Below are 27,579 nucleotides of genomic sequence, written 5' to 3' on the forward strand. Positions count from 1 at the left end.
GCGAAGAAGGAGAAGGGGAAGTAAAGTGAGAAAGGAAATTAGGCAGACAAGTGAATCAGAGCAAGAGAAGTGAGTAATGCAAAAGAGGAAGGAAATGGTGGTCAAAGCTCACATGCTTCACAGTATGAGCAAAGGAAGTTTGCTACAGAAAACTAGTTATCATAGAAAGGACAAGAGTATAGTGAGGTTTTTTTTATGCATTCACATGAGCTAAAATCTAATGCGAATATTGAAATAATTGTTACAGATATGTCAGTTGACCTTGACATTTATTTTAATGTTAGTCTTCGTCTTATTAGTTGTTATGAAGTAGTTACTCTTACTTTTCAATTGTAGGTGAATTGAGGCATTTCAACAATGCATACATGGTGTTATATTGAGAATTTAATGTGATTAAAGCTTTTTAGAATATCTTAAATATAAGTAGATCAATTGATCATCTTTTAAAGTAGGGAGGCTTTTTTAATGAGTCAGTTAAAGTGTTGAAGCCAAAGCTATTGACTGACTTGAACAAAGATTTTCAGTGTTTCATAATGCCCTCTTTCGAAAAATAATTGAAACAGTTACATTTTAATAAGTAACACTGATGACTGCATGGTTATAGTATGCTCAGCACTGTATCAAGCACTTTCTTAATCAGTAACTAGCCAAATATCACAGAGCAAAAAAAAAAAAAGGCAAAGCAAGGACTTAAACCCAGGATTGTCTGACTCTAAATCTATCTACCTAACCCCAAATTTAACTGCCCTTATACATAAATTAGGAAAAACTTGTCAATATTGAGCCAAGCTATTTTTGTTTGCAGGGGATAGAAACATTCCCCAGTAAAGAGAAAGAGCTTCCTTTTTATTGTCTCTTACTTTCAGCCCTGGACTTGGATGATAGCCTATAAGACTTTTATCTTTTGGCCTAGTTTATGACCTAGATGTTAGAAGCAAGCAGAGGATTCTTTTTGAAACTAAACCATTCAAAGTGTATTTCATTTGTGTGTTAATTTTTCATCACATTTTGTTATTATAAAATTTCTCTTCATGGAAAGCTTTTCTCTAGGTTAAAATTTATAATAATGTTAAGATACACTAGTTGTCATAAATTTTGTCGTGTATGCTCCAAGATCTAAGAAAAAATTTTTTTCTAAGCAGGAAATTTCTGAGCCATTTCTTTCCATGTTTGTTCTCATCCCTACCACTACCAACTTTCCCCTCAATTAAAGTAAATAAAAATTTTTCAGTGATCTTCAAGAACTTGATGCACTTAAATGTTTTAAAGTGTTGATTAAATACCATTCAAGATTTTAAAAGCTGACTGTGAAAGAACAGAGTGTCGATTAGACCAAGAATCGTCTTACTAATTTTTGTCCTCTGAGCTCTTAGCATTGTCAGATGCTATGCAAATGTTTGCCTTAAGCTGAACTTCAGAAAACTGTGGAATAGAATCTCAGAATACTACTTAGGATGAATTCAGTTTACCACATTCTAGAATGATTGTGACACTCTAATATGATTCTGTGTTTGGAGACTGTCCTCCCTTGTGAGTACTATCATATTTGTCCTTATCAATAATTCAATATTTATTTGTTGAGTTAATATAGATATTTAGTTCTCATTGTATTATATAAATTACTCAGATTCTTAGCTGCTTATCCCATTGATAGTTTTTTTGAGAAAGCTTTTATTTAATAAATATAAATTTCATAGGCACAGCTATGAATATATATAGCAATTCTTCACCCCATAGCCGCCATCCCACCCCAACTCCCATTGCACCTCCTACTCTCTCTCCCATCCATTCTTCATTAAGATTCATTTTTAATTAATTTTATAGACAGAAGACCAACTCTATACTAAGTAAAGATTTCAACAATTTGCTCCCACACAGACACACAAAATATAAAGTACTGTTTGAAGACAAGTTTTACCATTAATTCTCATAGTACAACTCATTAAGAATAGAAGCCCTACATGGGGCGCAAGCACACAGCGACTCCTGTTGTTGATTTAACAGTTGACACTCTTATTTATGACATCAGTGATCACCTGAGGCTCTTGTCGTGAGCTTCCATGGCTATGGAAACCTTTTGAGTCTACAAACTTGGTCAGTAGTTAGAGAGGCCATAGTCAAAGTGGAAGTTCTCTCCTCCTTTCAGAGAAAGGTACCTCCTTCTTTGATAGCCCATTCTTTCTGCTGGGATCTCACTCACAGAGAGCTTTCATTTAGGTTTTGTTTTTTTTTGTTTTTGTTTTTGTTTTGTTTTGTTTTGTTTTTTTTTTTTTTTTTTTGCCACAGTGTCTTGACTTTCCATGCCTGAATTACTTTCATGGGCTTTTTAGCCGGATTTGAATGCCTTAAGGGCTGATTCTGAGGCCAGAATGTTGTTTAGGTTGTTTGTCATTCTATGAGTCTGCTGTGTGGCCAGGTTGGATAATTATTCTTATATACTCAATTGTCACAGATCAGGGAGAACATATGATGTTTGTCCCTTTGGGACTGTCTTATTTCACTAAGTATGATGTTTTCCAGGTTCATTTATTTTGATGCAAATGACTAGATTTCATTTTTTTTATCGCTGTGTAGTATTCCATAGAGTACATATCCCATAATTTCTTTATCCAACCTTCCATTGATGGGCATTTAGATTGATTCCATGCCTAAGCTATTGTGAATTGAGCTGTAATAAACATGGAAGTGCAGATGGCTCTTTTATTTGTCAATATAATTTCCCTTGGGTAAATTCTAAGGAGTGGGATGGCTGGGTCATATGGTAGGACTATATTCAGATTTCTGAGGTATCTTCAAACTGTCTTCCATAGTGGCTTTATAAGTTTGCATTCCCACCAACAGTAGATTAGGGTACCATTTTCCCCACACCCTTACTAGCAGTGGTTGTTTATTTCTGTGTGAAAGCCATTCTAACTAGGGTGAGGTGAAATCTCATTATGGTTTTGATCTGCATTTCCCTGATGGCTAGTGATCCTGAACATTTTGTCATGTGGCTGTTAGCCATCTGGATTTCCTCTCCTGAAAAATGTCTGTTTAAGTCCTTGGCTCATCTCTTAAGAGGGTGGTTTGTTTTGTTGTTGTGGAGTTTCTTGATCTCTTTGTAGATTCTGGTTATTAATCTTTTATCAGTTGCATAATTTGCAAATATTTTCTCCCATTCTGTCGGTTGCCTCTTCACTTTCCTGACTGTTTCTTTTGCAGTATGGCAATACATAAACTTCTCAATTTGATGCAATCCCAAATGTTAATTTTGGTTTTGACTGTGCCTCTGGGGTCTTTTCCAAGAAGTCTTTGCCTGTGCCTATATCTTGCAGTGTTTCTCTGATGTTCTCTAATAATTTGATTGTGTGAGGTCATAGATTTAGATCTTTAATCCATGTTGAGTGGATTTTTGTATAAGGTGCATGGTAGGGGTCTTGCTTTATACTTCTGCATGTGGAAATCCAGTTTTTCTAATACCATTTGTTAAAGAGATTGTCCTTGCTCCAGGAATTGGTTTTAACTCCTTGGTCAAATATAAGTTGGTTGTAGATGCTTGGAATGATTTCTGACATTTCTATTCTGCTCCAGTTTTCTATCCATCTGTTTTTATACAAGTACTAGGCTGTTTTGATTACAACTGCCCTGTAGTATGTCGTGAAGCTTGGTATTGTGATGCCCCCTGATTTTTTTTTATTTGTATAAGATTGCTTTAGATATTCAAGGTCTTCTGTGCCTCCATATAAATTTCATCATCACTTTTTCTAAATCTGAGAAGAATGTCTTTGGTATTTTGATTGGTATCTCGTTAAATCTGTTAATTCCTTTTGGAAGAATGGACATTTTGATAATATTGATTCTTCCAGTCCATGAACATGGAAGATTTTTCCATTTACTTATATCTTCTATTTCTTTCTTTAAAGTTTTTTAATTCTCATTATAGAGATTTTTTTATATTCTTGGTTAAGTTTATTCCAAGGTATTTGACATATTTCAGTAGCTATTGTGAATGGGACTAATCTTAGAAGTTCTTTCTCATCTGTGCCATTGTCTGTGTATACAAAGGCTGTTGATTTTTGTGTATTGGTTTTATATCCTGCTACTTTACCAAACTCTTCCATGAGTTCCAATAGTCACTTAGTGGAATTCTTTGGATCCCCTATACAAAGAATCATGTCATCTACAAATAGGGATAGTTTGACTTCCTCCTTCCCAATTTGTATCACTTTCATTTCTTTTTCTTGCCTAATGGCTCTGGCTAAAACGTCCAATACTATATTGAATAGCAATGGTGAGAGTAGGTGTCCTTGTCTTGTACTGGATATCAATGAGAATGAGAATGCTTCCAACTTTTCCCTTTCAATAGAATGCTGGCCATGGATTTGTCATAAATTGCCTTGATTGTGTTGAGGAATGTTCCTTCTAGACCCAATTTGCTTAGAGTTTTCATCATGAAAGGGTGTTGTATTTTATTAGATGCTTTCTCTGCATCTATTGAGATCATAATATGGATTTTGTTCCTCAGGTTGTTAATGTGATGTATCACATTGATTGATTTGCAAATGTTGAACCATCCCTGCATACTAGGGATATATCTCACTTGGTCTGGGGGAATGATCTTTCTGATGTGTTGTTGGATTCTGTTGGCTAGAATTTTGTTGAGATTTTTATGTCTATTTTCATCAGGAAAATTGATCTGTAAGTCTCTCTCTCTGTTGCATCTTTTTCAGGTTTAGGAATTAAGGTGATGCTGACTTTGTAGAAAGAAGTTAGGAGTATGCCTTCTCTTTCAGTTGTTTTGAATAACTTGAAAATTATTAGAGTTAGTTCTTCTTTAAATGTCTGGTAGAATTCAGCAGTGAAGCCACTCTGTCCTGGGCTTTTCTTTGTTGGGAGGGTCTTTATTACTGATTCAATTTCCGACTTGGTAATAGGTCTGTTTAAGTTTTCTATGTCTTAATGTCTCAATTTATGTAGGTTGTATGTGTCCAGGAATCTATATGTTTCTTCCAGGTTTCCCAGTTTGTTGGCATACAGCTCTTTGTAGTAATTTCTGATGATTCTTTTTATTTCTGTGGTATCAGTTGTTACATTTCCTTTTTTAAAAAAAAAAATTATTTGAAAGAGTTACACAGGGAGGAGAGGTAGAGAGAGAGTGATAGAGAGAGAGGTCTTCCAGCCAATGGCTCACTCCCCAATTGGCCGCAACAGCCGGAGCTGAGCCGATCCAAATCCAGGAGCCAGGAGCCAGGAGCTTCTTCTGGGTCTCCAATGTGTGTGCAGGGACCCAGGGATCCGGGCCATTCTCTACTGCTTTCCCAGGCCACAAGAGAGAGCTGGATTGGAAGTGGAACAGCAGGTCTTGAACAGGCGCCCACATGGAATGCTGGCACTGCATTCCAGGGCATTAATCTGCTGCACCACAGCGCTGGCCCCTACATTTCCTTTTTCATCTCTAATTATATTGATTTGGGTCTTCTCTCTCCTTTTTTTGATTAGTTGGGCCAATGGTGTGTCAATTTTTTTTTTTTTTTTTCAAAAAACCAGCTCTTAGTTTTTCTGATCCTTTGCATTGTTTTTTGGTTTCAGTTTCGTTGATTTCTTCTCTAATTTTAATTATTTATTTTCTCCTACTAGTTTTTGGTTTGGTTTACTATTGTTTTTCTAGATCCTTGAGATGCATTGATAGCCCATTTATTTGGTGCTTTTCCAATTTTTTTATGTAGGCACCTATTGCTATAAACTTTCTTCTTAATACTGATTTTGCTGTATCCCATAAGTTTTGATATGTTGTGTTATCTTCATTTGTTTCCAGAAAGTTTTTGATTTCTCTTTTTATATCTCTATGACCCACTGTTCATTCAGGAGCATTTTTTAAAAAGATTTTATCTATTTATTTGAGAGGTAGTTACAGACAATGAGAGGGAGAGTCAGAGAGAAAGGTCTTCCATTCACTGGTTCACTCCCCAAATGGCCGCAACTGCCAGAGCTGAGCCAATCCTAAGCCAGGATCCAGGAACCTCTTCTGGTCTCTCATGTGGGTGTAGGGGCCCAAGGACTTGAACCATATTCTACTGCTTTCCCAGACCATAGCAGAGAGCTGGATTGGAAGAGGAGCAACTGGGACTCGAAGCTGCGCCCATATGGGATGCCGGCTCTGCAAGCAGAGGAAAAAACCTACTGCACCATGGCACCAGCCCCAGGAGCATGTCGTTCAGTCTCCATGTGTTTGCATATGCTCTAGAGATTCCTAAGTTGCTGATTTCCAGCTTCATTCTATTGTAGTCTGAGAAGATGAATGGTATGATTTTTATTTTTTTAAATTTGCTGAGATTTGCTTTATGGCCTAGTATGTGATCAATCCCAGAGTAAGTTCCATGCACTGTCCAGAAGAGTGTGTATTCTGCAACTGTAGAATGAAAAAGTTCTGTAGATATCTGTTAGATCCATTTGGTTTATAGTGTCAGTTAACTCTGCTGTTTCCTTGTTGATTTTCTGTTTGGTTGATCTGTCCATTGCTGACAGTGGAGTATTGAAGTCCTCCAGTGCTATTGTATTGGAGTCTAAGTCTCTAAGTCTCCCTTTAAATCCCTTAGCATTTCTTTTAAATAGCCAGGTGCCCTGTAATTAGGTGCTTATACATTTATAAAAGTTACAACTTCATGTTAAATCTTTGTCTCTTTTAACAGTTTTTGTGTTAAAGTCAATTTTTGTCTGATTTTAAGATGGCTACACCAGCTCTTTTTTGGTTCCTGTAAGCATGGAATATCTTTTTTCCATCCTTTCATTTTCCATCTGCATGTGCCTTTGTTGGTGAGATGTGTCTTTTTTTAGGCAGCAAATAGATGGGTTTTGTTTTATAATCCATTGAGCCAGTCTGTGTATTTTAACTGGGGAGTTGACGCCATTTACATAAGGTAACTATTGATAAGCAATGACTTTGCCCTGCCATTTTTCCAAAAATATTCCTAACTTTCATCATTGTTTTATTTATGTCCTTTCATTCTTTGACCATATTTTTCTGTTAACACTTTGAGTGTATTTAAGAGTTATTTTAAAGCCTTCTCCTAGTCTGATATCTGTGGTTTCTGAAGGATACTTTTGTCAGTTTATCCCGTTCCTCAACCCTATCTTCCTTCCCATCATCCCTGCCTCCCTGTATACTGAGACTTTTTCAAATTACCTGTCTTTATGTCTCCTTTTCTTAGCTCCTATTTTTACTTCCGCACTCTTTAGTTGAGCTTCAGACCGCTATGGTATTCTCAAACTGCTCTTTTTAAGGTCATCAGTGACTCCACATATCAGTCCTTATCTTCTTAAACTTTGCAGCAGCTTTCTCTACCTTGGCAAACACTCAGTTATGCCTTCCACCTTTACATTTTCTAATGACACAATTTGATATACATTTAGTAAAATACATGAAGCATAGATTTATAGCTGAATGATTTATCTCTAAATCAAACATCCGCTCTTGTATCACCTGCGTTGAGATACATAACATTATCGCATTCCACAAGTCTTTTTTGTGCTCCCTCTTGATCACTGTCCTTTCATTCCCTTAAAGTTAATCATTTCTTAACTGTTAGGAGAATTACTCAGCTATACATCCTTCAGCTAACTGAGTTCTGCTTGTTTGTGTTAATGTCATATAAATAGAATCATATAGTATGTATTCATTTCTGTGTGGTTTTTTTTATTCACCATTATATTTGTTAGTTTCATCTATGTTGTTGCATTTGACAGAAGTTTATTTTTGTTGGTGAGTTCACTATCTGAATATACTACAACTTATTTATCCATTTTTTGTTGGTGAATATTTGTGTTTACAGTTTGGATCACTTGTGAACATTGCTGCTATGAACGTTCTTTTATGTGTCTCTCTATGTATATCACACACATTTATGTTGTATGTGTACCTTGGAGTGGAATTGTTAGTTTTTTTTTTTTTTGTTTTTTTTTTTTTTTATTTTTATTTTTTTTGACAGGCAGAGTGGACAGTGAGAGAGAGAGACAGAGAGAAAGGTCTTCCTTTGCCGTTGGTTCACCCTCCAATGGCCGCCGCGGCCGGCGCGCTGCGGCCGGCGCACCGCGCTGATCCGATGGCAGGAGCCAGGAGCCAGGTGCTTTTCCTGGTCTCCCATGGGGTGCAGGGCCCAAGCACCTGGGCCATCCTCCACTGCACTCCCTGGCCACAGCAGAGGGCTGGCCTGGAAGAGGGGCAACCGGGACAGAATCCGGCGCCCCGACCGGGACTAGAACCCGGTGTGCCGGCGCCGCTAGGCGGAGGGTTAGCCTAGTGAGCCGCGGCGCCGGCCTTGGAATTGTTAGTTTTAGGGTGTGTCTATGATCAACTTGAGTGGATGATGACAACATTACAAGATGATTTTCTCACTTTACTCTCCTACCAACCGCACATTAGTGACATTGTATCTTTGCCAACATATGGTACTGCTATTTTTTTCTAGGGGACTTGTACTTGTCTTTTGATTTTTATTTGTATTTGTCTAATTACTCATGTGATTGAGTAAGTTATATTTATGGGTAATTTGATGCCCTCTTTTCTGACAAATTTGTTCAAAAATCCTGCTGATTATTTTTATTAAGATATCTGACATATTTATTTTTCGAAGTTCTTTATTCTGAGTGTAAGCCCTTTTATGAGTCACACGTATTCCACTGTGTGGATTGCCTTATTAATTTGCTTGCTTACTTAATTGTTTTGATCACTAGAATTTTAGCTTTGATTCATTAATTGTGGAAATTTTTGGTGTCCTGTTTAAGAAGTTTTTTCATGCCCCAAAGCCATGATGATGTTCTCTTTATTGTCTTCCAGAAATGAGTCTTTCTTTTTTCACTTAGATCTACAGTCTACCTGTAATTTATTTTTGTATATGATGTGAAGTGTATGGTTCACATTTTGTTCTTTTCCTATGTTTATCTACATATCCAAGTGTCATTTGTTGAAAAGACAGTCCCTTGCTTTTATGACAGTGTATTTGTCATAAATTAGCTTTCTATGTATGTGTGGGTCTGTTTCTACCTGTGTTATATTTTATTGTGCCTTAAATCTGGATAGACCAATTCCTCCAATGTTGTTCTTTGTTCTCAGCAGTGTCTTGATTCTTTCTGGTCTTTTGCATCTTCAAATGTGTTTTAGAATTGTCAAGTTCCCAAAAGTTATTATGGAGTTTTGAATGAGATTCACTTTAAATTATAGGTGATTTGAGACCTATAACAGTATTATACCATCTAATCCTTGTAAACTGTGTATCAGTACATTTATTTAAATCATTACATTTTACCAATAAATCTTTACATTTAAATCTTTACATTTTGCCAATAATTTTTACAATTTTCTGAGTAAAGCTCTTGTACATGTTAAATTAGAATGTTCCTCATCTGTTACTTTTTTATATCATAAGCAAGCAGATAATGAAAAATTTATTCTATTGTATGCAATCAAATTACCAAAAAAATTAATAAGGCAAGCTAAAGAGAGTGATATAATTTATGTATTTTTTCAACTTTTCATTTACTAACGCTTCATTGCTGGTGTAGAGAAAAGTATGTGATTTTTGTGTTTTGATCAACTCCCACTTTCTTTTGATTAGCATTAGATTGGTATACCTTCTTCTATCCTTTTACTTTTCCCATATTTGTATCTTTATATATGAAGTGGATTTCTTATAGAAAGTATATAGTTAGGTTTTTTAGCTTTTTATCCAGTCTAACATCTGTTTTTAAATTTGGTTATCCTAGCCATTGACATTTTTTTTGACAGGCAGAGTGAGAGAGAGAGAGACAGAGAGAAAGGTCTTCCTTCCGTTGGTTCACCCCCAAAATGGCCACTATGGCCGGTGCGCTGCACCGATCCAAAGCCAGGAGCCAGGTGCTTCCTCCTGGTCTCCCATGCGGGTGCAGGGCCCAAGCCCTTGGGCCATCCTCCACTGCCTTCCCAGACCACAGCAGAGAGCTGGACTGGAAGAGGAGCAACCAGGACAGAATCCGTCGCCCCAACTGGGACTAGAACCTGGTGTGCCGGTGCCGCAGGTGGAGGATTAGCCTAGTGAACCATGGCGCCAGCCCTAGCCATTGACATTTAATATGCTTGTTTACATAGTTGAGTTTAAATCTACCATATTTCTATTTGCCTTCTTTTTTTTTTACCATCTGTTATTTGTTCCCCTTCTCATCTATTTCTATCTTCTTTGAATTAATTAGAATGTTTTTATGTTTCCCTTTTATCTCCTTTTGTTGGTCTGAAAAAATATCTTTAGCATATACACTCACTTGGTTGCTCAATTCAGAAACTCAGAATTAATTTTAGTGTCCTTTTCTCCATCATTTTTCTGTATGCTTTATTTTTAGATACATAACCCTATTTTAAATGCTTTCTTTCCAATCTTTACTGCTTAGTTGCTTTTATTCATATGCTTGTCTCATTTCTCTCTATTTGAAGTTATTTCTTTACTGGTTTCCCTTTCTCCATACTTCAAGACTGATTTAAGATTCAAATCTAGGGGGCTGGTTCTGTGGCAAAGCAGGTAAAGCCGCCACATGCAGTACTGGCATCCCATATGGATGCTGGTTCAAGTCCCAGCTGCTCCACTTCTGATCCAGCTCCCTGCTAATGCTCCTGGGAAAGCAGCAGATGATGGTCCAAGTCCTTGGGCTCCTGCACCCACATGGGAGACCTGGAAGAAGTTCTTGGCTCCTGGCTTTGGATAGGGCCTGCTCTGGCTGTTAGAGCCATTTGGGGAGTGAACCAGTGGATAGAAGATCTCTCTGTCTCTCTCTTTGCCTCTGCCTTTCTGTAACTCTACCTTTCAAATAAATAAATGAATCTTAAAAAAAAAAAAAGATTCAAATCTGGGGACCAGCATTGTGGCGTAACAGGTTAAGCTGCAGCCTGCAGTACTGACATCCCATAAGTCACAGCTGCTCCACTTCCAATCCAACTCCCTGCTAATGCACCTGGAAAAGCAACAGATAGTCCAAGTCTTTGGGCCCCTGTACCCTTGCGGGAGATCTGAATGAAGCTCCAGGCTCCTGGCTTTGGTCTGGCCTAGCCCTGGCTGTTGTGGCCATTTAGGGAGTGAACCCGCGGATGTAAGACCTCCTTCTCCTTTTCCCTCTCCCTTCCCCCCTGCCCCATGCTCCCAACCCTACCCTTAGAACTCAGCCCTTCAAATAAATAAAATAAATCTTTAAAAGAAAAAATATTCAAATCTGATTAAAAACTTTCTCTAGTCATCTAGAACCTCTACTACAGGAAGTTTACATGAATCTTGTTTACCAGATAAATGTCTTAATGTTTTTATTCTTTTCTCATGGCTAAATCTCATCTGTTTGGCCCATCTCCAACCACTTCACCTAACATTCTACATTCTTTTTTATTTTTTTAAATTTTATTTAGTTGGAAAGGTGGACTTACAGAAGGAAAGGGAGAAGCAGAGAAATCTTCTACCTGCTGTTTAACTCCAAATGGCCACACCGGCCTGGGCTGGGCCAGGACAAATCCAAGAGCCTGGAACTCTATCCAGGTATTCCACATGTGTAACAGGGCCCAAGTACTTGGACTATCTTCTGATGCCTTCCAAGGTTCATTGGCAGGGAGCTGGATGGGAAGCCAACCAGCAGGGACTGCAGCCAGTGCTCTGATATGGGATGCCAGGATTGCAGACAGCAGCTTACCCCACTGCACCGTAACATTAGCCCTTTGGTGTTCTACGTTCTAATGATATTTACCTATTTACTGCCCAAACATACAGAATGCTTTCTTTAGCATCCATGTTTTTTGCTTTACTTGAAATTATTCTTCAAATCTTAGATCTCTGCGAAGCTTTCTTTATTGATTTTTGGCTAAATTAGGAGTTTCTACCTCTCTGATTTCATTTTACCTTCTGCATTCCTCATTGAGAAATTACATGTAAAGGAAATTATTCAGCTGTAATTCCATTCCTTCCTAGAAAATAAGCTCCCTGAGATTCAAGGCGTCTTAACCTTAGATATACAATAATTATTTGTTGAATGAAAGAATAATTGGATAGTCACAGCGACTTGTAGTGTATTAGTTTGCCCTATCATTCTTTTATTTTTTATGTTTTTCCCCCCTGGGGAAAGATCCCAGAGGATTCTGGAAATACCCCCTACTTCCGGGAAGTAGGCTCCCTTTCCCACAAGTGGCATGCTCTCTCTTCTTTTATTTATTTATTTATTTATTTATTTATTTATTTTGACAGGCAGAGTTAGACAGTGAGAGAGAGACACACAGAGAGAAAGGTCTTCCTTTTCTGTTGGTTCACCCCCTAAATGGCTGCTACGGCCAGCGCTGCGCCAATCCGAAGCCAGGAGCCAGGTGCTTCCTCCTGGTCTCTCATGTGGGTGCAGGTCCCAAGGACTTAGGCCATCCTCCACTGCCTTCCTGGGCCACAGCAGAGAGCAGGACTGGAAGAGGAGCAACCAGGACCAGTACCCAATGCCCCAACCGGGACTAGAACCCTGGGTACCGGCACCGCAGGCAGAGGGTTAGCCTAGTGAGCCACGGCACTGGCCATGCCCTATCATTCTGTGGTCATAGCTTTTTCTATTTTTTTTTAAAAAAATGTTATTTATTTATTTATTTGAAAGAGTTACACAGAGAAAGGAGAGGCAGAGAGAGAGAGAGAGAGAGAGAGAGAGGTCTTCCATCTGATGGTTCACTCCCCAACTGGCCACAACAGCCCAAGCTATGCCTCCTCCAGGTCTCCCACGCGGGTGCAGGAGCTCAAGGACTTGGGCCATCTTCTACTGCTTTCCCAAGCCATAGCAGAAAGCTGCATCAGAAGGAGAGCAGCCGAGTCTGGAGCCCATATGGGATGCCGGAGCTTCAGGCCAGGGCGTTAACCCTCTGCACCATAGCAGTGGGCCCCATAGCTTTACTTTTTGTTATTCACCCAGCACATATTGTTTGCAGCAGTCACATGGGGAATTCCAAGAAGATTTGATCTTTGTGCCCTAGGATCTTACAGGTTACAATAAGTTTTTCCCAGAGTCATATTTTGAGGGGTAAGACCTGATGTGTGAAATTTGAAATAAAAGAAAGTTTATCAGTAATCAACATTTTATGAGTTAGTAGTTCTTTGCAGACATTTTTTGCTGGTAAAATTAGAAAACTTAGGGTGAACTAGAGAAAGAATTTCCTGAGAGCACACATTGTTTTTCCTCTTATGTAAAAAGAAAAATAATTGAGTTTAATGTTAGTGATTAAATCTGCTTATAGAATACATAACATGAAGAAGGTTTACTTTTTTTTCTTTTCTATAGGTGAGACCAAAGCTTAACTATGAAGAAAAGTATGAAATCCTAGAATCTGAATTGAAATCTTTAAGGTAAAGTGAATTAAAACCTTTATAATTGTAGCAAAAGTATAATGATCTGAAAATATATTTGAATGTTCACTGAACTGTCAGTTTTACTCAATCTTAGAATTACCTGACAACATTTTCTTTATTTAACAGACTAACTGGCTGGCGCCACAGCTCACTAGGCTAATCCTCCGCCTTGCAGCGCCGGCACACCAGGTTCTAGTCCCGGTCGGGGCGCCGGATTCTGTCCTGGTTGCCCCTCTTCCAGGCCAGCTCTCTGCTGTGGCCAGGGAGTGCAGTGGAGGATGGCCCAAGTGCTTGGGCCCTGCACCCCATGGGAGACCAAGATAAGTACCTGGCTCCTGCCATCGGATCAGCGCGGTGCGCCGGCCGCAGCGCGCCGGCTGTGGCAGCCATTGGAGGGTGAACCAACGGCAAAGGAAGACCTTTCTCTCTGTCTCTCTCTCTCTCACTATCCACTCTGCCTATCAAAAAACTAAAAAATAAAAAACAGACTGACAGCCAGAGAAACAGCCGGAAAACTCACATCTACTGGTTCATTCCCCTCAAAGAACCAAGACAGCTGTGGATGTGCCAGGCTAAAGCCAGGAGCCAGAAACTCAATCTAGGTCTCTCATGTAGTGACATAAACCCAATTACTTGAGTGATCAACCACTGCCTTCCAGGGCATTAGTATTAGCTAATTAGCAGGAAATCGGAGTCAGGAGCCGAAGCTGGGAACCAAACACAGGCACTCCAATGCAAGACATGGTCATCTCAACCACTAGGATAAACACTCCCAGAAGTACTTGATGAACTTGTATATGCAATAGGAAACATTTTCTCAGATTATTAAAGGGTAAAAGGTTGTAAAATTGTGAGTCCTTTTCCAAATCCCACTTATTCATGTTATCTGTTGTAAAATATTTGTATTTTCTCATAGAAGTAAGAATCACTAGCTGCCTTTATGAAGTTATGTGTTTGAAGTAAAATAGTTAAAAATAATTCAGTTTTCAAATTATAAATAATTTTTTTCTCTGCAGATATTTATCTACTTTTAAAATTGCAACAATAATGTAATACTTTGAGTATTTGTATACTTAATGCATTGGAGTATATATGATGAGTTTTCACATACTTTTTGTAAAATCTATGTTATAAATCCTAATAAAGCCTAAAAATTATAGGTTAAGCATTGGTGCTTCATGTAGAAAAAGACATCAAATATCAATTTATCATTTTTCTCTTAAAGATTATTTTTATTTATTTATTTTATTTTATTTGAATGACAGAAAGACAAAAAGAGAGACAGGGAGATCTTCTGTCCTCTGGTTTGCTTCCCAAATACCCACAGCAGTCAGGACTGAGCCAAGCTGAAGGTCAATCTGGGTGTCCCACAAAGGTGTCAGAGACCCAAACACTTTAGCCTTCATCTCTACTTCCTAGGGCACACATTAGCAGAGAGCTGGATTGGAAGTGCCACTCCCAATATGAGATGTGGGAATCTTTTTTTTTTTTTTTTTTTTTTTTTTTGACAGGCAGAGTGGACAGAGAGAGAGAGACAGAGAGAAAGGTCTTCCTTTGCCGTTGGTTCACCCTCCAATGGCCGCCGCAGCCAGCATGCTGCGGCCAGCACACCGCACTGATCCGATGGCAGGAGCCAGGTATTTATCCTGGTCTCCCATGGGGAGCAGGGCCCAAGCACTTGGGCCATCCTCCACTGCACTCCCTGGCCACAGCAGAGAGCTGGCCTGGAAGAGGGGCAACCAGGACAGAATCTGGTGCCCCAACCGGGACTAGAACCCGGTGTGCCGGTGCCGCAAGGCGGTGGATTAGCCTAGTGAGCCGCAGCGCCGGCCAAAGTAAATTCTTAAATTTTATTTTAACAAGTCGAATCTTATAAAATCTTCCAGGCCATATGCTATCTAGACACCTAAGTAGAATTATACTAAAAACCAGAACTCATGGCTTGTACTGCATATAATATTGCTATTTTTTTAAGATTTTTATTATTTATTTATTTGAAAGGCAGAATTACAAAGAGAGAGAGAGATTGAAACTTCCATCTGCTAGTTTACTCCCCAGATGGCCACAACATCTAGGGCTGGGCCAGGTGGAAGCCAGGAGCCAGGAGCCAGTAGCTTTGTTCAGGCTTCCCACATTGGCTACAGGGGAAGAAGCACTTGAGCCATCTTCTGCTTTTCCCAGGTGAATTAACAGGGAGATGGATCAAAGTGGATCAGCTGGGAATCGAACCAGCACCCTTATGGGATGCTAGAGTCACATGTGGCCACTTTACCTGCTGTGCCACAATGCTGGCCCAGCTCATTTAATTTTAATATACTCTGGCTTTTCATAGCTTACCATGATTAGTGTAGTATTTCTTTCAAGATTTGTTTTTTATGAAGAAATCTAGCATTTTAAAAAGTCCAATTTTTTTGTTTTCTTGCTTTTTATCTTACTTTGCTACATTTTGATTTCTATTGTGATTTGGTTCTTTAGTTTTTAATATAATCTATGTCTAGATCATTTTAGTCACAAGACTGTGACTTTTTCTCATTCAGAATTCAAATTTTCAGTTTAATTACATTAAAATATTAAAACTTGCCATAGACTAAATTGTGTTCTCTGCACTCTTCTGTTTTTTCGTCTACTTTTAGCTTAATATATGATTATTTTAAGAGGTATTTTGTTGGGGCTGGCATCATGGCACAGCAGTACAACCTGCTGCCTGCAGGGCCAGCATCCCATATGAGCCCTGGTTCATGTCCTGCCTGCTCCACTTCCAATCCAGCTCCCTGCAAATGGCCTGGGAAAAGCAGCAGGAGACGGTCCAAGTGCTTGGGCCTGTGCACCCACATGGGAGACCTGGAAAAAGCTCCTGGCTCTGGCTTCAACATGGCCTAGCACCATCCATTATAGCCATCTGGGGAGTGAACCAGCTGATGGAAGATCTCTCTCACTCTGTCTTTCCTTCTCTCTGTAACTCTGACTTTCAAATGAATAAATGAATCTTTAAAAAAAAATATAAAGAGACATTTTGTTAAAGTCACCATTCCCAGAAACTCATGACTGTAACATAGCTATTTATTTTTAATTTTCTCTTTTTGACATTTCTAGTTTTTATTGGAATTTTTTTCAGTTTGAACTTGACAAAAATTCCTTAGACTTTGGAATGTGTTCCAAAGTTCTTTTCATAAAAATCAGACTTTTTTTTTCTTTTTTCCGACTTCAAATTGCCATTAGATTTTTTTTTAACCCTTATGCAGCTATGGATCTTTTCCACTTTCTCTGAACTGTTTGAAAGTCCTGAAAATCCCAAGAGTATGACAGCCAAATATTGACTTGTTGACTTCTCTGTGACACTGAGCAAGTTAAGAGAGCTGTAGACCCCTGGGCATAGAACCTCTGACAACAGGGAAAATAGTGCTGGAGATAAAGTGGCTTCCTTCATTAGTCCAAGAACTTAAGGGCAACTGTCTCCTGTTTGAGTTAGGAGGTTGATTTAAAAAAAAAAAATATGCACTAGATGGGGCCAGCACTGTGGCATAGAGGGTAAAGCCATCACCTGCAGTGCCAGCATCCCATATGGGTACCAGTTTGAGTCCTGGCTGCTCCACTTCCAATCCAGCTCTCTGCTGCGGGCTGGGAAAGCAGTAGAGGATGGCCCAAGTCCTTGGGTCCATGCCCCCACGTGGTAGACCTGGAAGAAGCTCCTGGCTCCTGGCTCCTGGCTCCTGGCTCCTGGCTCCTGGCTCCTGGCTCCTGGCTCCTGGCTTTGGTTTGGCACAGCTCTGGCTGTTGCTGCCATCTGGGTAATGAACCAGCAGATGGAAGACCTGTCTCTCTCTCTCCCTCCCTCTCTCTCTGTCTGCCTCTGCCTCTCTGTAACTCTGCTTTTCAGATAAATAAATACATCTTAAATACACACACACACACTAGGATAGGGCTGTCTAGACAAGCAAGCTTAGTTACCCAGGTTGACTTTACTGAAGCATTCCGAAGGAGGAGGAGGACAATATACATCTCATTTGTTAGTCACTGGGAGAAAAACCTCTAGGGGAGCAGTTGGGTGGCAGGACCACACAGTAAAAAACAAAGAGCAAAAATCATACATTCACACCCCACACATGAGGGGTCTTTTAAAAGTTCATTGAAAATATGTATGTGGGAGCCAGCTTAACAGCAAATTAATCTGATTTGAATCGGGGCTGCTCCACTTCAAATCCAGCTTCCTCCTAATGCAGGGGGACATTAGATGATGACTTAAGTGTTTAGGTCTCTGCTGCCCCAATGGGAGACCCAAATGGACTTCCTGGCTCCTGAATTTGGCCTGGCGCAGCCCTGGCTGTTGCAGGTATTTGGACTAATGGAAGATATCTTTATTTCTCCTTTTCCTTCTCCCACTCCACATTTGTCTTTCTGTCTCTGCTACTCTTTTAAGTAGGTAAAAATAAATAAACATTTAATATAATAGAAAGTGTGTAAATGAAGAAGCTATACATGGATTTCAAAAAAAAGTTTTTGTACCAAAATAAAACTGTCATTTAATTTATTGTCTATGAACTTTTCAAAGCTCTCTCAAATACACACCTGACACTCACCTCATTCCCTAGCCCTTCAGTAAGTTACATGTTTCCAGTAAACAGCTGCTACTTTTGCAATCTTATGACTGGAAAATTATTGTTTTTCTTAAGAAAAATGGACAATAGTAAATTAGATGTGGATAAAACTCGCGTTCTTTATGTGAACTTTTGAGGTACTCTGTACATTTTAAGAAGCTACATTTTTGAAATAGGTTATTTCTCCTACGTTAAGCATGCCCTATTACGTTACTGCACCCCTTTATTAAGAGAAACAGTTTAGGATTTGTATTTGGAGTTTGTGTGCGTGTATCTGTGTGTGTGTGCATGCATCTGTATGTGTGTTGTTGATAGAGGTAAGATCCTTTGAAAAGACAGCCAATATCAGGTAGATTCTAATTTGTATAAAATCTTATACAAACCACAACTAATTATTTAATATAATGAAATTTTTTTCTTTTTTCTTTTTGGATAGGCAGAGTATACAGTGAGAGAGAGAGAGACAGAAAGGTCTTCCTTCCGTTGGTTCACCCCACAAATGGCCACTATGGCCAGCATGCTGCACCGATCCAAAGCCAGGAGCCAGGTGCTTCCTCCTGGTCTCCCATGCGGGTGCAGGGCCCAAGCACTTGGGCCATCCTCCACTGCCTTCCCCGGGCCACAGCAGAGAGCTGGACTGGAAGAGGAGCAACCAAGACAGAATCCAGTGCCCTGACCGGGATTAGAACCCGGTGTGCCGGGGCTACAGGTAGAGGATTAGCCTGTTGAGCTGCAGCACCGGCCTAATATAATGACATTTTATTATATTAAATGTGCCAATTAGGAGAACTACACCTTCATTTCAGGGTTGTGGTTAAGAATTTATAATGTCTTTTATATAAAGCATCTCACAAGGTAAACACTCCTAAATGGTAGTGGTAGTTATCACTATGATGAGTCATTTGAAATTAGTGCCTTTACCTGATCTTTCCCTACCATTCTTTTCCCTGCTTTTTAGGAAAGACTATGCTGGATTTCAGAAAAAATATGAAGATCTTAAAGAGCAGCTAAAGCATAAAGAGTCTCTTCTTGCTGCTAATCTTTCTAATCGCGTTGGTGGTCTTTGTTTGAAATGTGCTCAGCATGAAGCTGTCCTTTCCCAAACCCATAATAACATTCATATGCAGACCATCGAAAGACTGACTAAGTAAGTACACTGCCATGACATAGCCTGTGGCAACATGGAAAATTGTGTCTTTAAAGGAGATTGTGTTTTTTTATCCCTATGCTAAATCACATGATTGATGTTAAGCTTCAAATAAAATGAATTCTAAAAGTTTATTATAGCTTTCTTTTTTTTTTTTTTTTTTTGACAGGCAGAGTGGACAGTGAGAGAGAGAGAGACAGAGAGAAAGGTCTTCCTTTGCCGTTGGTTCACCCTCCAATGGCCGCCGCGGCCGGCGCGATGCGACCGGCGCACCGCGCTGATCCGATGGCAGGAGCCAGGAGCCAGGTGCTTTTCCTGGTCTCCCATGGGGTGCAGGGCCCAAGCACCTGGGCCATCCTCCACTGCACTCCTGGGCCACAGCAGAGGGCTGGCCTGGAAGAGGGGCAACCGGGACAGAATCTGGCGCCCCGACCGGGACTAGAACCCGATGTGCCGGCGCCGCAAGGCGGAGGATTAGCCTAGTGAGCCGCGGCGCCGGCCCTATAGCTTTCTTGAAGACAGAATTGGTTGTCTCTGCCAACTGTGGTAACCATGTTACCTTGGACAAATAACTTTTATTTCTTGGTTTCAATCTCATCTTGAGCGAGAGAGTTGAACTAGATAATCTTTATAATTCTTTCTAGTTTGATGATTCTCAAATTACAAATCTTGCACTGTTCTTAAAACTCAGTGTGATAAAATACTACAAATTAAATTCAAAGATGGGAAAAAGTATTTGTCAGATGTAACAAGATTGGTAGGATGTATAAAGATTTTCTTTTGAAACAAAAATGGCAAACTGCTCAGTTATGTAGTGGGTAAAAAAATAGGAACTGGTGAGCAATAAAAGAAGAAATCAATATAATCTCAAAACACAATCCATCAGAACAACAAATTAGGACAACTGATAATCACAGTAGTTGATGAGATCGTGAGTTAGTGAGTATTTGCATGCTATGCTGGTGGAACTATAACTTGGCACAACTACTTTGGAAGGTAATATAGTACTATCGATTACTGTTTAAATTGTGCATTTAACTTTTTAAAATCTGTCGCTCCTCCTCTTCACGGAGGAACGACACAGGACCCTGCACTGTTCTTTTATCTGCTCAGCCCTTCCCGGGTTTGCTGCTGGTTCTTCCCGGGTTGGCTGCCGTCCCTCCACCTCCGTGAGGGGCGGGCCCCCCTGCCACTTTCCCCACTTTCGCGGGGGAGTGGCACACCACCGGCCGGCTCTCTCGGGGGCTGCTCAGGTGTTCCTTCAGATAGATGTTCCCCTTAGATGTACCTGGTGCATGTTGTCTCTCTCCTCCTTTATAGTCCTCTTCCACCAATCCCAACTCTGCTACCCACACGCCGAGTACGCTGCTCTCCTCCAATCAGGAGCAGGATCAGCTCCTGCAGGTTATTGGTCGAACTGGAGGCAGCTGTGTAGAAGCTGTTTCCTCCTCTCCCAGCTCCATATTGTGGGAGAGCAGATGCATAGAATAAGTCTTAATTCCAGTAACTTAGTCTAGTCCGAGTTGCTCCTCACAAAATCTACCCTAAAGAAAAAAAGCTCATATGTACAGTGGCGCCTTTAAATATTTGGTTATTTATTTGAAAGACAGAATTAAAGAGAGAGAGGAGGAGAGACAGAGATCTTCCATCCATTGGTTCACTCCCCAAATGGCCGCAATGACCAGGCTGGGCCAGGCTGAAGTCAGGAGCCAGAAGCTTCTTCCAGGCCTCCCATGTGGGTACAGGAGCCCAAGGACTTGGTCCATCATCCACTGCTTTCCCAGGCGCGTAAGCAGGGAACTGGATCAGAAGTGGAGCAGCCGGGACTTGAACGGCAGCCATATGGAGTACAGGCACTGCAGGCTGTGGTTTTAACACGCTGAGTCACATCACTGACCCCAGGGCCTTTAAAAGGAAGATTTTTGCATTATTCTTTGTAATGTTGTGAAAGTAAGTTGTGTTTTAGTTAAACTGTAAAATTTTATATATAGTCTAAATGAAATAGAATCTCTGTTCTACAGGAGATTGTCTCTAAAACATATTGCTTAAAGTAAACAATATACCAGATATCCAACGATATACCCAGTTTATATGAAATTGTAATTTTTGAAGTCCATGTACAATCACAGTACAAAATTTCTGTAGGTTCATAATATGTATAGAAAAAGATTTAAAAGAATAAGCATCAAATATTTAATAGTGATATGCACTGGAGAGATGGGAGAAGGCACAGGAATTGAACATGTGTAACAGGGGGCCAGCACTATGGCATAATGGATAAAGCTGCTGCCTGCAGTGCTGGCATCCCATAAGGTACCAGTTCTAGTCCCAGCTGCTCCATTTGGGGAGTGAACCAGCAGATGGAAAACTTCTCTGTCTGTCTCTCTGACTCTACTTCTACCTTGCAAATAAATAAATAAATCTTAATAAAAAAAAAAGTATAACAGGGGCTGGTGCTGTGGCATAGTAGGTAAAGCCGACACATGCAATGCTGGCATCCCATGTAGGTACTGGTTTGAGTCCCAGCTGCTCGACTTCTGATCCAGATTCCCACTATGTGCATGGGAAAGCAGCAGAAGATGGCTCAATACCTTGGGCCCCAGTACCCACACAGGAGACCCTGAAGAAGCTGTTGGCTTTGGATCTACCCAGCTCTAGCCATTAATGGCCGTTTGGGGAGTGAACTAGTTGATGGAAGACCTCTCTTTCTGTCTCTCCCTGTCTCTGTAACTCTGCCTTTCAAAGAGAGAGAGAGAGAGAGAGAGAGAGAGAGAGAAAGGGAAAGAAATCTTTTTTAAAAAGTATAAAAGAGCAGAGTCTACACTTTAAAAAAAGTTTATAACAAATGGGTCTTTATATTGATAATTTCAGAAACAGAATGTAATAAAAAAATAATTTAAAAGTGAAAAAAGCTTAACCAGGCCAGTGCCATGACTCACTCGGCTAATCCTCCACCTGTGGCGCCGGCACCCCAGGTTCTAGTCCCAGTTGGGGTGCCAGATTCTGTCCCAGTTGCTCCTCTTCCAGTCCAGCTCTCTGCTGTGTCCCTGGAAGGCAGTGGCCCAAGTGCTTGGGCCCTGCACCCACATGGGAGACCAGGAGGAAGCACCTGGCTCCTGGCTTCGGATCGGTGCTCGCTGGCCGCAGTGCACCAGCCATAGCAGCCATTTGGGGGGTAAATCAACGGAAAAGGAAGACCTTTCTCTCTGTCTCTCTCACTAACTCTGCCTGTCAAAAAAAAAAAAAAAAAAAAAAAAAAGGCAAGCAAGCTTGACCAAATTACAGAAAGAGGCAAAGTTTAAAAACAGGTAGCATAGCAAAGTCAACTAATAAATGAAAAACAGAGAAACAGAGTTTCCTCTCCTGTTGTCTTTCATATTATTCTTCTACCTAATGAGAAAAAGATTTTAAAAGGAAGCTATAGTGTTGGATTCCAAGTCTGGCAGTCATTTAGAAATTAAATTCTTGCTCAGTCATGTATTCCTTTATCTCTATCCTAAATTTGATCTCTTAACCGCTTACAGTAAATGTCAACTACTTAGTTCAATTTTCTGCTTTGTCAATATATCATTGTCTCATGTTCTGTTTTAGTAACAGAATATGATGAAATACTGCTGCTTTTCTGTAAATGAAAATTTTTGTCTATATGATTCCCTTGGCTTAAGCTGGCCTTAAGCTTTTTTCAGCTTATCAATGCAGAATGCTGAATATTGAGTGCTATGCTGACTTTGTAAAGTTCTCAGCACTTTTCAGGTTTGGATTTCCAGTTTTATGTGTAGTTAAAGCCTGACCCTGTAATAAGCTGTTATCGTATCATATCCATATATGATTGTAGCATAGAATTAAAACCCTAAAAATGATCAATCAAGAGTTTCATGGCCTCTTAGAAGTATTATGATACCTGCTTTAAGCTCCCTTATTACATCCTTTTTTGAATAAATACATCCTGTTTTGAATAAATGACACAAGTGACTTGTACAGTTGACAAGGAGAGGGTCAGGCACAATTTTGGGATCTCAGGGAGTTTTTGAAGGCTATATTTAACTGTTTATGATATTGTGTGTGTTTTTAAATTTGATTTGAAGTCCTCATGGTGTTTTTGAACATCTGCTTTTCACTCAAGCCTCTCTGTACCATAATGTATATAAGAGTAACTGTAACCTCTTTTTCTTGCCTAATGATCAAAACACCTTCAATTGGTAATCAGGATGGAGCTGCTTTATTTTAACTTGCTTTCTGAGCTCATAATACCTTGGAAAAGTTTCAGTGTACTTTCTGAAAAGGTGATATGATTACCACAGTACTGCCCAGAGACTTGAGTTCAGCTTGTAATTTTGGAGTGGGTCATTGGCAGTGTTCTGTATAGTTGGCTTTGAAAGACTATAGCAGGAACTTCCCAGAAATGAGGAACAAAGAAATGTTGTAGTCAGCCCTCTAGATCTTCTTTTTAAAAAAGTAGTAATAATGCTTATTAATAATACTTAATGCTGCATAAATTGATAATATCATGGGAGAATTTAAGAATTATGAGGCATTTCTTAGGCACTATGTATCTCAAGTTAAAACTCATGCACATACTCATGTATCAGACCAATTCTCCCTTTTGCTTAAATAGTTGGCTGAGATGGTAAAGGAACTTTCTCAGTACTTTTTGCTCTGTTACACTAATTTCCTTAAATATTACATGCTCATCAATGTGTGTAAGTGCATGCTCTTTCACCCCAGAACTCATGCTGTTTACGTCATCAAGTGTGCTTTTGGCAGGATCATGGCATTTTGCAGGACTAATGCTGTTTTGCTTGCTTTGCTTCAAGAAATCCCTTGATCACATTCATCAGAACATTTTCATAGTATTTTCAAGCACTCACTGAGCTTTTGCATTGAAAAATGGTGATTTGTAGAGCTGCTCCCACCCTCACTTCTATATATCATCTGTATTGTGTAACTTCCCATTGTTAGATTCTCACTCAGGCCTAGCTCTAGGCTGGGGACTCTGAGCTGTAGAGCAGGACTGCATCTGACTGAACCTAGAGGCCCTCCTTCCTTTTCCCTCAACTTTGCAATGCTTGCAATTTGGTATATGGTCTGGCAGAGTTAAAACCATAACCAAAATGCAGTAACTGAATGGATAATTCCAAATTGTCAAAATGACTACCTCCAAGCTTCTCAATTTGTCTGAGGCACTAGCTTAAAGCATGTAGTGTGTTTATCTTACAGAAAAGTGGAGTATGTCAGTCCAGTGGTTACCCAGATTTTTAGAATAATCACTTTGTGGTCTGTTGAATGTTGAGCTTAACAGACATCTGTATTTCGGGGTTTATCCTTGGTGATTCTCTATTGTTCAATAATCTAAAGTTATTGAGTCTATATTCTGAAAAATGTTTGAACCAGAGCAACTAAATTCTTTAGGTTCCAGTTCTAAATGTCAGATGACTTTTTCAATTTAGATCAGAAAATATAAGTAATGGGAAGAAGCTTTAGTTTACTTCTTGTGATGCCCTCTTAGAGAAGATTCTTTATCCATTCAGTTTTGTTGTTTATGTCATTGAGTATATAGTGGATGACAAACTCTATTCTTGGCAAGAGAATATTGTGGAAAGAGATTAAGTTTATTAAATATGAGTCTACCATAACAAACAAATTAGATTTTGACCTGTTGTGATGTTTCTGTTAGCATACTTTCAAGTGTTGGAGCTTTTCTTGTCCATTCTTTTTATTTAGAATTTTGTCTTTGATGATGCCATAGTATCAGAAATAGATTAGAATATAACTGAGTAGACAGGCCAGCACTGTGGCGTAATGGGTAATAGCATCCAATATGGGCACTGGTTCGAGTCCCAGCTTCTCCACTTCCGAACCAGCTCCCTGCTAATATGTCTAGGAAAGCAGCGGAGAATGGCCCAAGTACTTGGACCCCTGCACCCACATGGGAGACCCAGAAGAAGCTTTTGGTCTTGGCTTTGGACAGGCTCAGCTCCAGCTATTGCAGCCATGTGGGAGTAAACCAGCAGAAGGAAGATCTCCCTCCCTCCCTTCCTCCCTCCCTCCCTCCCTCCCTCCCTCTCTCTCTATCTCTCTCTCTCTTTTCCCCTCCCTCCCTCCTCCCCCTCCCTCCTCCTCCCTCTAACTCTCTCCCGCTAACTCTGCCTTTCAAATAAATAAATGAGTATTTTTTTAAAGATGTATTTATTTATATGAAAGTCAGAGTTACACAGAGAGAGGAGAGGCAGAGAGAGAGAGAGAGAGGTCTTCCATCCTCTGGTTCACTCCCCAATTAGCTGTAAACACTGGAGCTGTGCCAATCTGAAGCCAGGAGCCAGGAGCTTCCTCCCAGTCTCCCACGTGGGTACAGGGGCCCAAGGGCTTGGGCCATCTTCCTACTGCTTTCCCTGGCCACAGCAGAGAGCTGGACAGGAAGTGGAGCAGCCGGGTCTTGAACCGGTTCCCATATGGGATGCCGGCACTTCAGGCCAGGGCATTAACCACTGCACCACAGCGCCGGTCCCATAAATGAGTATTTTTTTAATAAAAGAATATAACTGAGTAGTAACTTTTGGTTTTCACTGAGTATTAGAAATCTGAGAGCTGATTATAAGACACGTGTATTGATTTGCTGTCTTTAAAGAGTAAAGTTTGCTTTTCTTCTAAATTATAAGTCCTATTTGGATTGCATATCTGTGATGAAGCTAATTCCCTTTTATGTTTGTGCTTTTTGGGATTGCAAATAAATTCAAATATAACTGTTTAAACATAAATATGTTTTCTTACTTAACTAGAGTAACTTAACATTGCTTTGATTCTTAGACTTTTTCACATAATCTATTGTACTTTATTCTGTCAAAAAAATTTGCTCTTATTAGGAAATTCTAAAGATCACCATGATCCCATGAATTTTATATTTGTAGCACTTCACCCTTTTTTTTTTTTTTAGCAAAAAGAGCTTTTATGAAACTGCTAATAATTGTAACATTGTTCAGTGTTAAGTGTTCTTAAAATGTGGCTGCCTTCCAAATACTACAAATAGCTGAGATTATTTTCTTTCATCACATTTTTTAAATGGAGTTAATTTGGTTAATTCTAAAAGCATTTCAAATTTAAAAGTTTATAAGCTTCTACTCTATGATTCTTTAAAGTTTGCTAAGTTGTTTTTTTTTTTTTAATCGCAGTTGGCTATTTTATGGTAGTTTAGAACTTGGCAATGAAAAGAAAACTGTTTCAGTTGAATTTGAAATCACAGTTTAAAACTTAATTCCTTTAACAAAACATGGAATAGAATATGTAATGGTCCAACAAAAATTTTTCTGCTTTGTGTGTATAGAAATTTTCTCACTTTTCTCTCTCTTTGGCCTCCTGAACATTTTTATTCCAATTATCCTGGAATATTTTGTATGGGATTTATTTAACCTACCAGAATGGATCCTTGCTATGTTACAGGGAACTGAATGCATGCTGGCATTCAGTTCACTTTTACCCACAAAGAAACAGCTTAGCTTAGGGTACTATTGAGAATAACTGAAGTGGGGGTAGGACTTGGTGATGATCAAACCCAGAGGGATGAGACTTTGTTAAACTGTGAATGTTATATGTGTAACCAAGGGATTTCACAGATTTCACACCAGTGCTTATTGAAAGAGAAGAATGTGTTTATGAATATCTGAAAGAATTGAAAGAGAAAGGCAAAAAGAAAACTATAAAGGAAGATAAAATGAAAAGGTATATATTTTCTGTTCAAATAAATGAGAGGAGAACCAGCAGCATAAACATAGCTTTAGTTCTTTCTTAAAAGACTGAGTTTTTAGATACAATACCTAACTTTCCTATTTAGGTGCACTTTTTCTTTTCTTCTTCCCCCTCAAACGTCACCCCAACCCTGCTGTTAAGTTAATTTGCTGTTTTTTGGCTTTGATTCTGTAGTCCCTAATGTGCCAGTTCTCTCCACAACAGGTTATTGTCCTAGGCAGATGCAGTCCTGCCATGAATGCGCTCAGCCTCTCTGGCTGCTCTGCTTGCTGCTCACAAGTCAGGACAGAGGGTCTTTCTCTGGAGTGTGCTTTAGTATGTGCTGAGCCAGCCCACCCTGGCTCTTCTAATACGTATTAACGCTCTTTCCCTCCTGATGTATGAGTATATACTCGTTTGATCATTTCTTGTTTTGAATGTTCTTTTTGTGCTGACAGAGAAAGAGATGACTTAATGTCTGCATTAGTTTCCGTAAGGAGCAGCCTGGCAGATGTGCAGCAAAGAGAAGCAAGCGCTTATGAACAGGTGAAACAAGCTGTGCAAATGACCGAAGAAGCCAATTTTGAAAAAACCAAGGCAAGTTAATAAGATGAAAATGGAGGCATTACAGAATGACTCTTTTCTTCTGAATTGGTCTTTGGTTATTCTTCTATAGCTAAACTCTCTTTTTCGAATGCATGAAGTAATACTAATCTAATGTTGGCTTTTCTATACCAAACAAATTAGCTATTTGAAGAAGTCTTAT

At 39.6% G+C, this 27,579-nt stretch overlaps 1 protein-coding gene across 28 annotated transcripts in view; it reads left to right on the top strand.

The window, feature by feature from the left end:
- SDCCAG8 (SHH signaling and ciliogenesis regulator SDCCAG8) overlaps positions 1-27,579 on the top strand; it is a 267,441-nt gene that overhangs the window by 25,624 nt on the left and 214,238 nt on the right. For 26 of the 28 annotated variants that reach the window (XR_016219741.1, XR_007909721.3, XM_051820791.3 and 23 more), the window contains 3 exons: positions 13,285-13,349; positions 18,906-19,094; positions 27,272-27,410. Coding sequence is in view for 26 of the 28 variants with exons in the window: in XM_051820791.3 (XP_051676751.2) it covers positions 13,285-13,349; positions 18,906-19,094; positions 27,272-27,410 (393 nt within the window). In the remaining 2 variants the exon portion in view is untranslated. Of the gene's footprint in view, positions 1-6,099; positions 6,281-13,284; positions 13,350-18,593; positions 18,803-18,905; positions 19,095-27,271; positions 27,411-27,579 lie in introns of those variants that run through there. The other 2 variants (XM_051820798.3, XM_051820799.3) reach the window with 2 other exon arrangements.

This window comes from Oryctolagus cuniculus, chromosome 13, assembly GCF_051225735.1.
Source record: "Oryctolagus cuniculus isolate XC-2025 breed Fujian yellow rabbit chromosome 13, ASM5122573v1, whole genome shotgun sequence".
NCBI classification, from domain to species: domain Eukaryota; kingdom Metazoa; phylum Chordata; class Mammalia; order Lagomorpha; family Leporidae; genus Oryctolagus; species Oryctolagus cuniculus.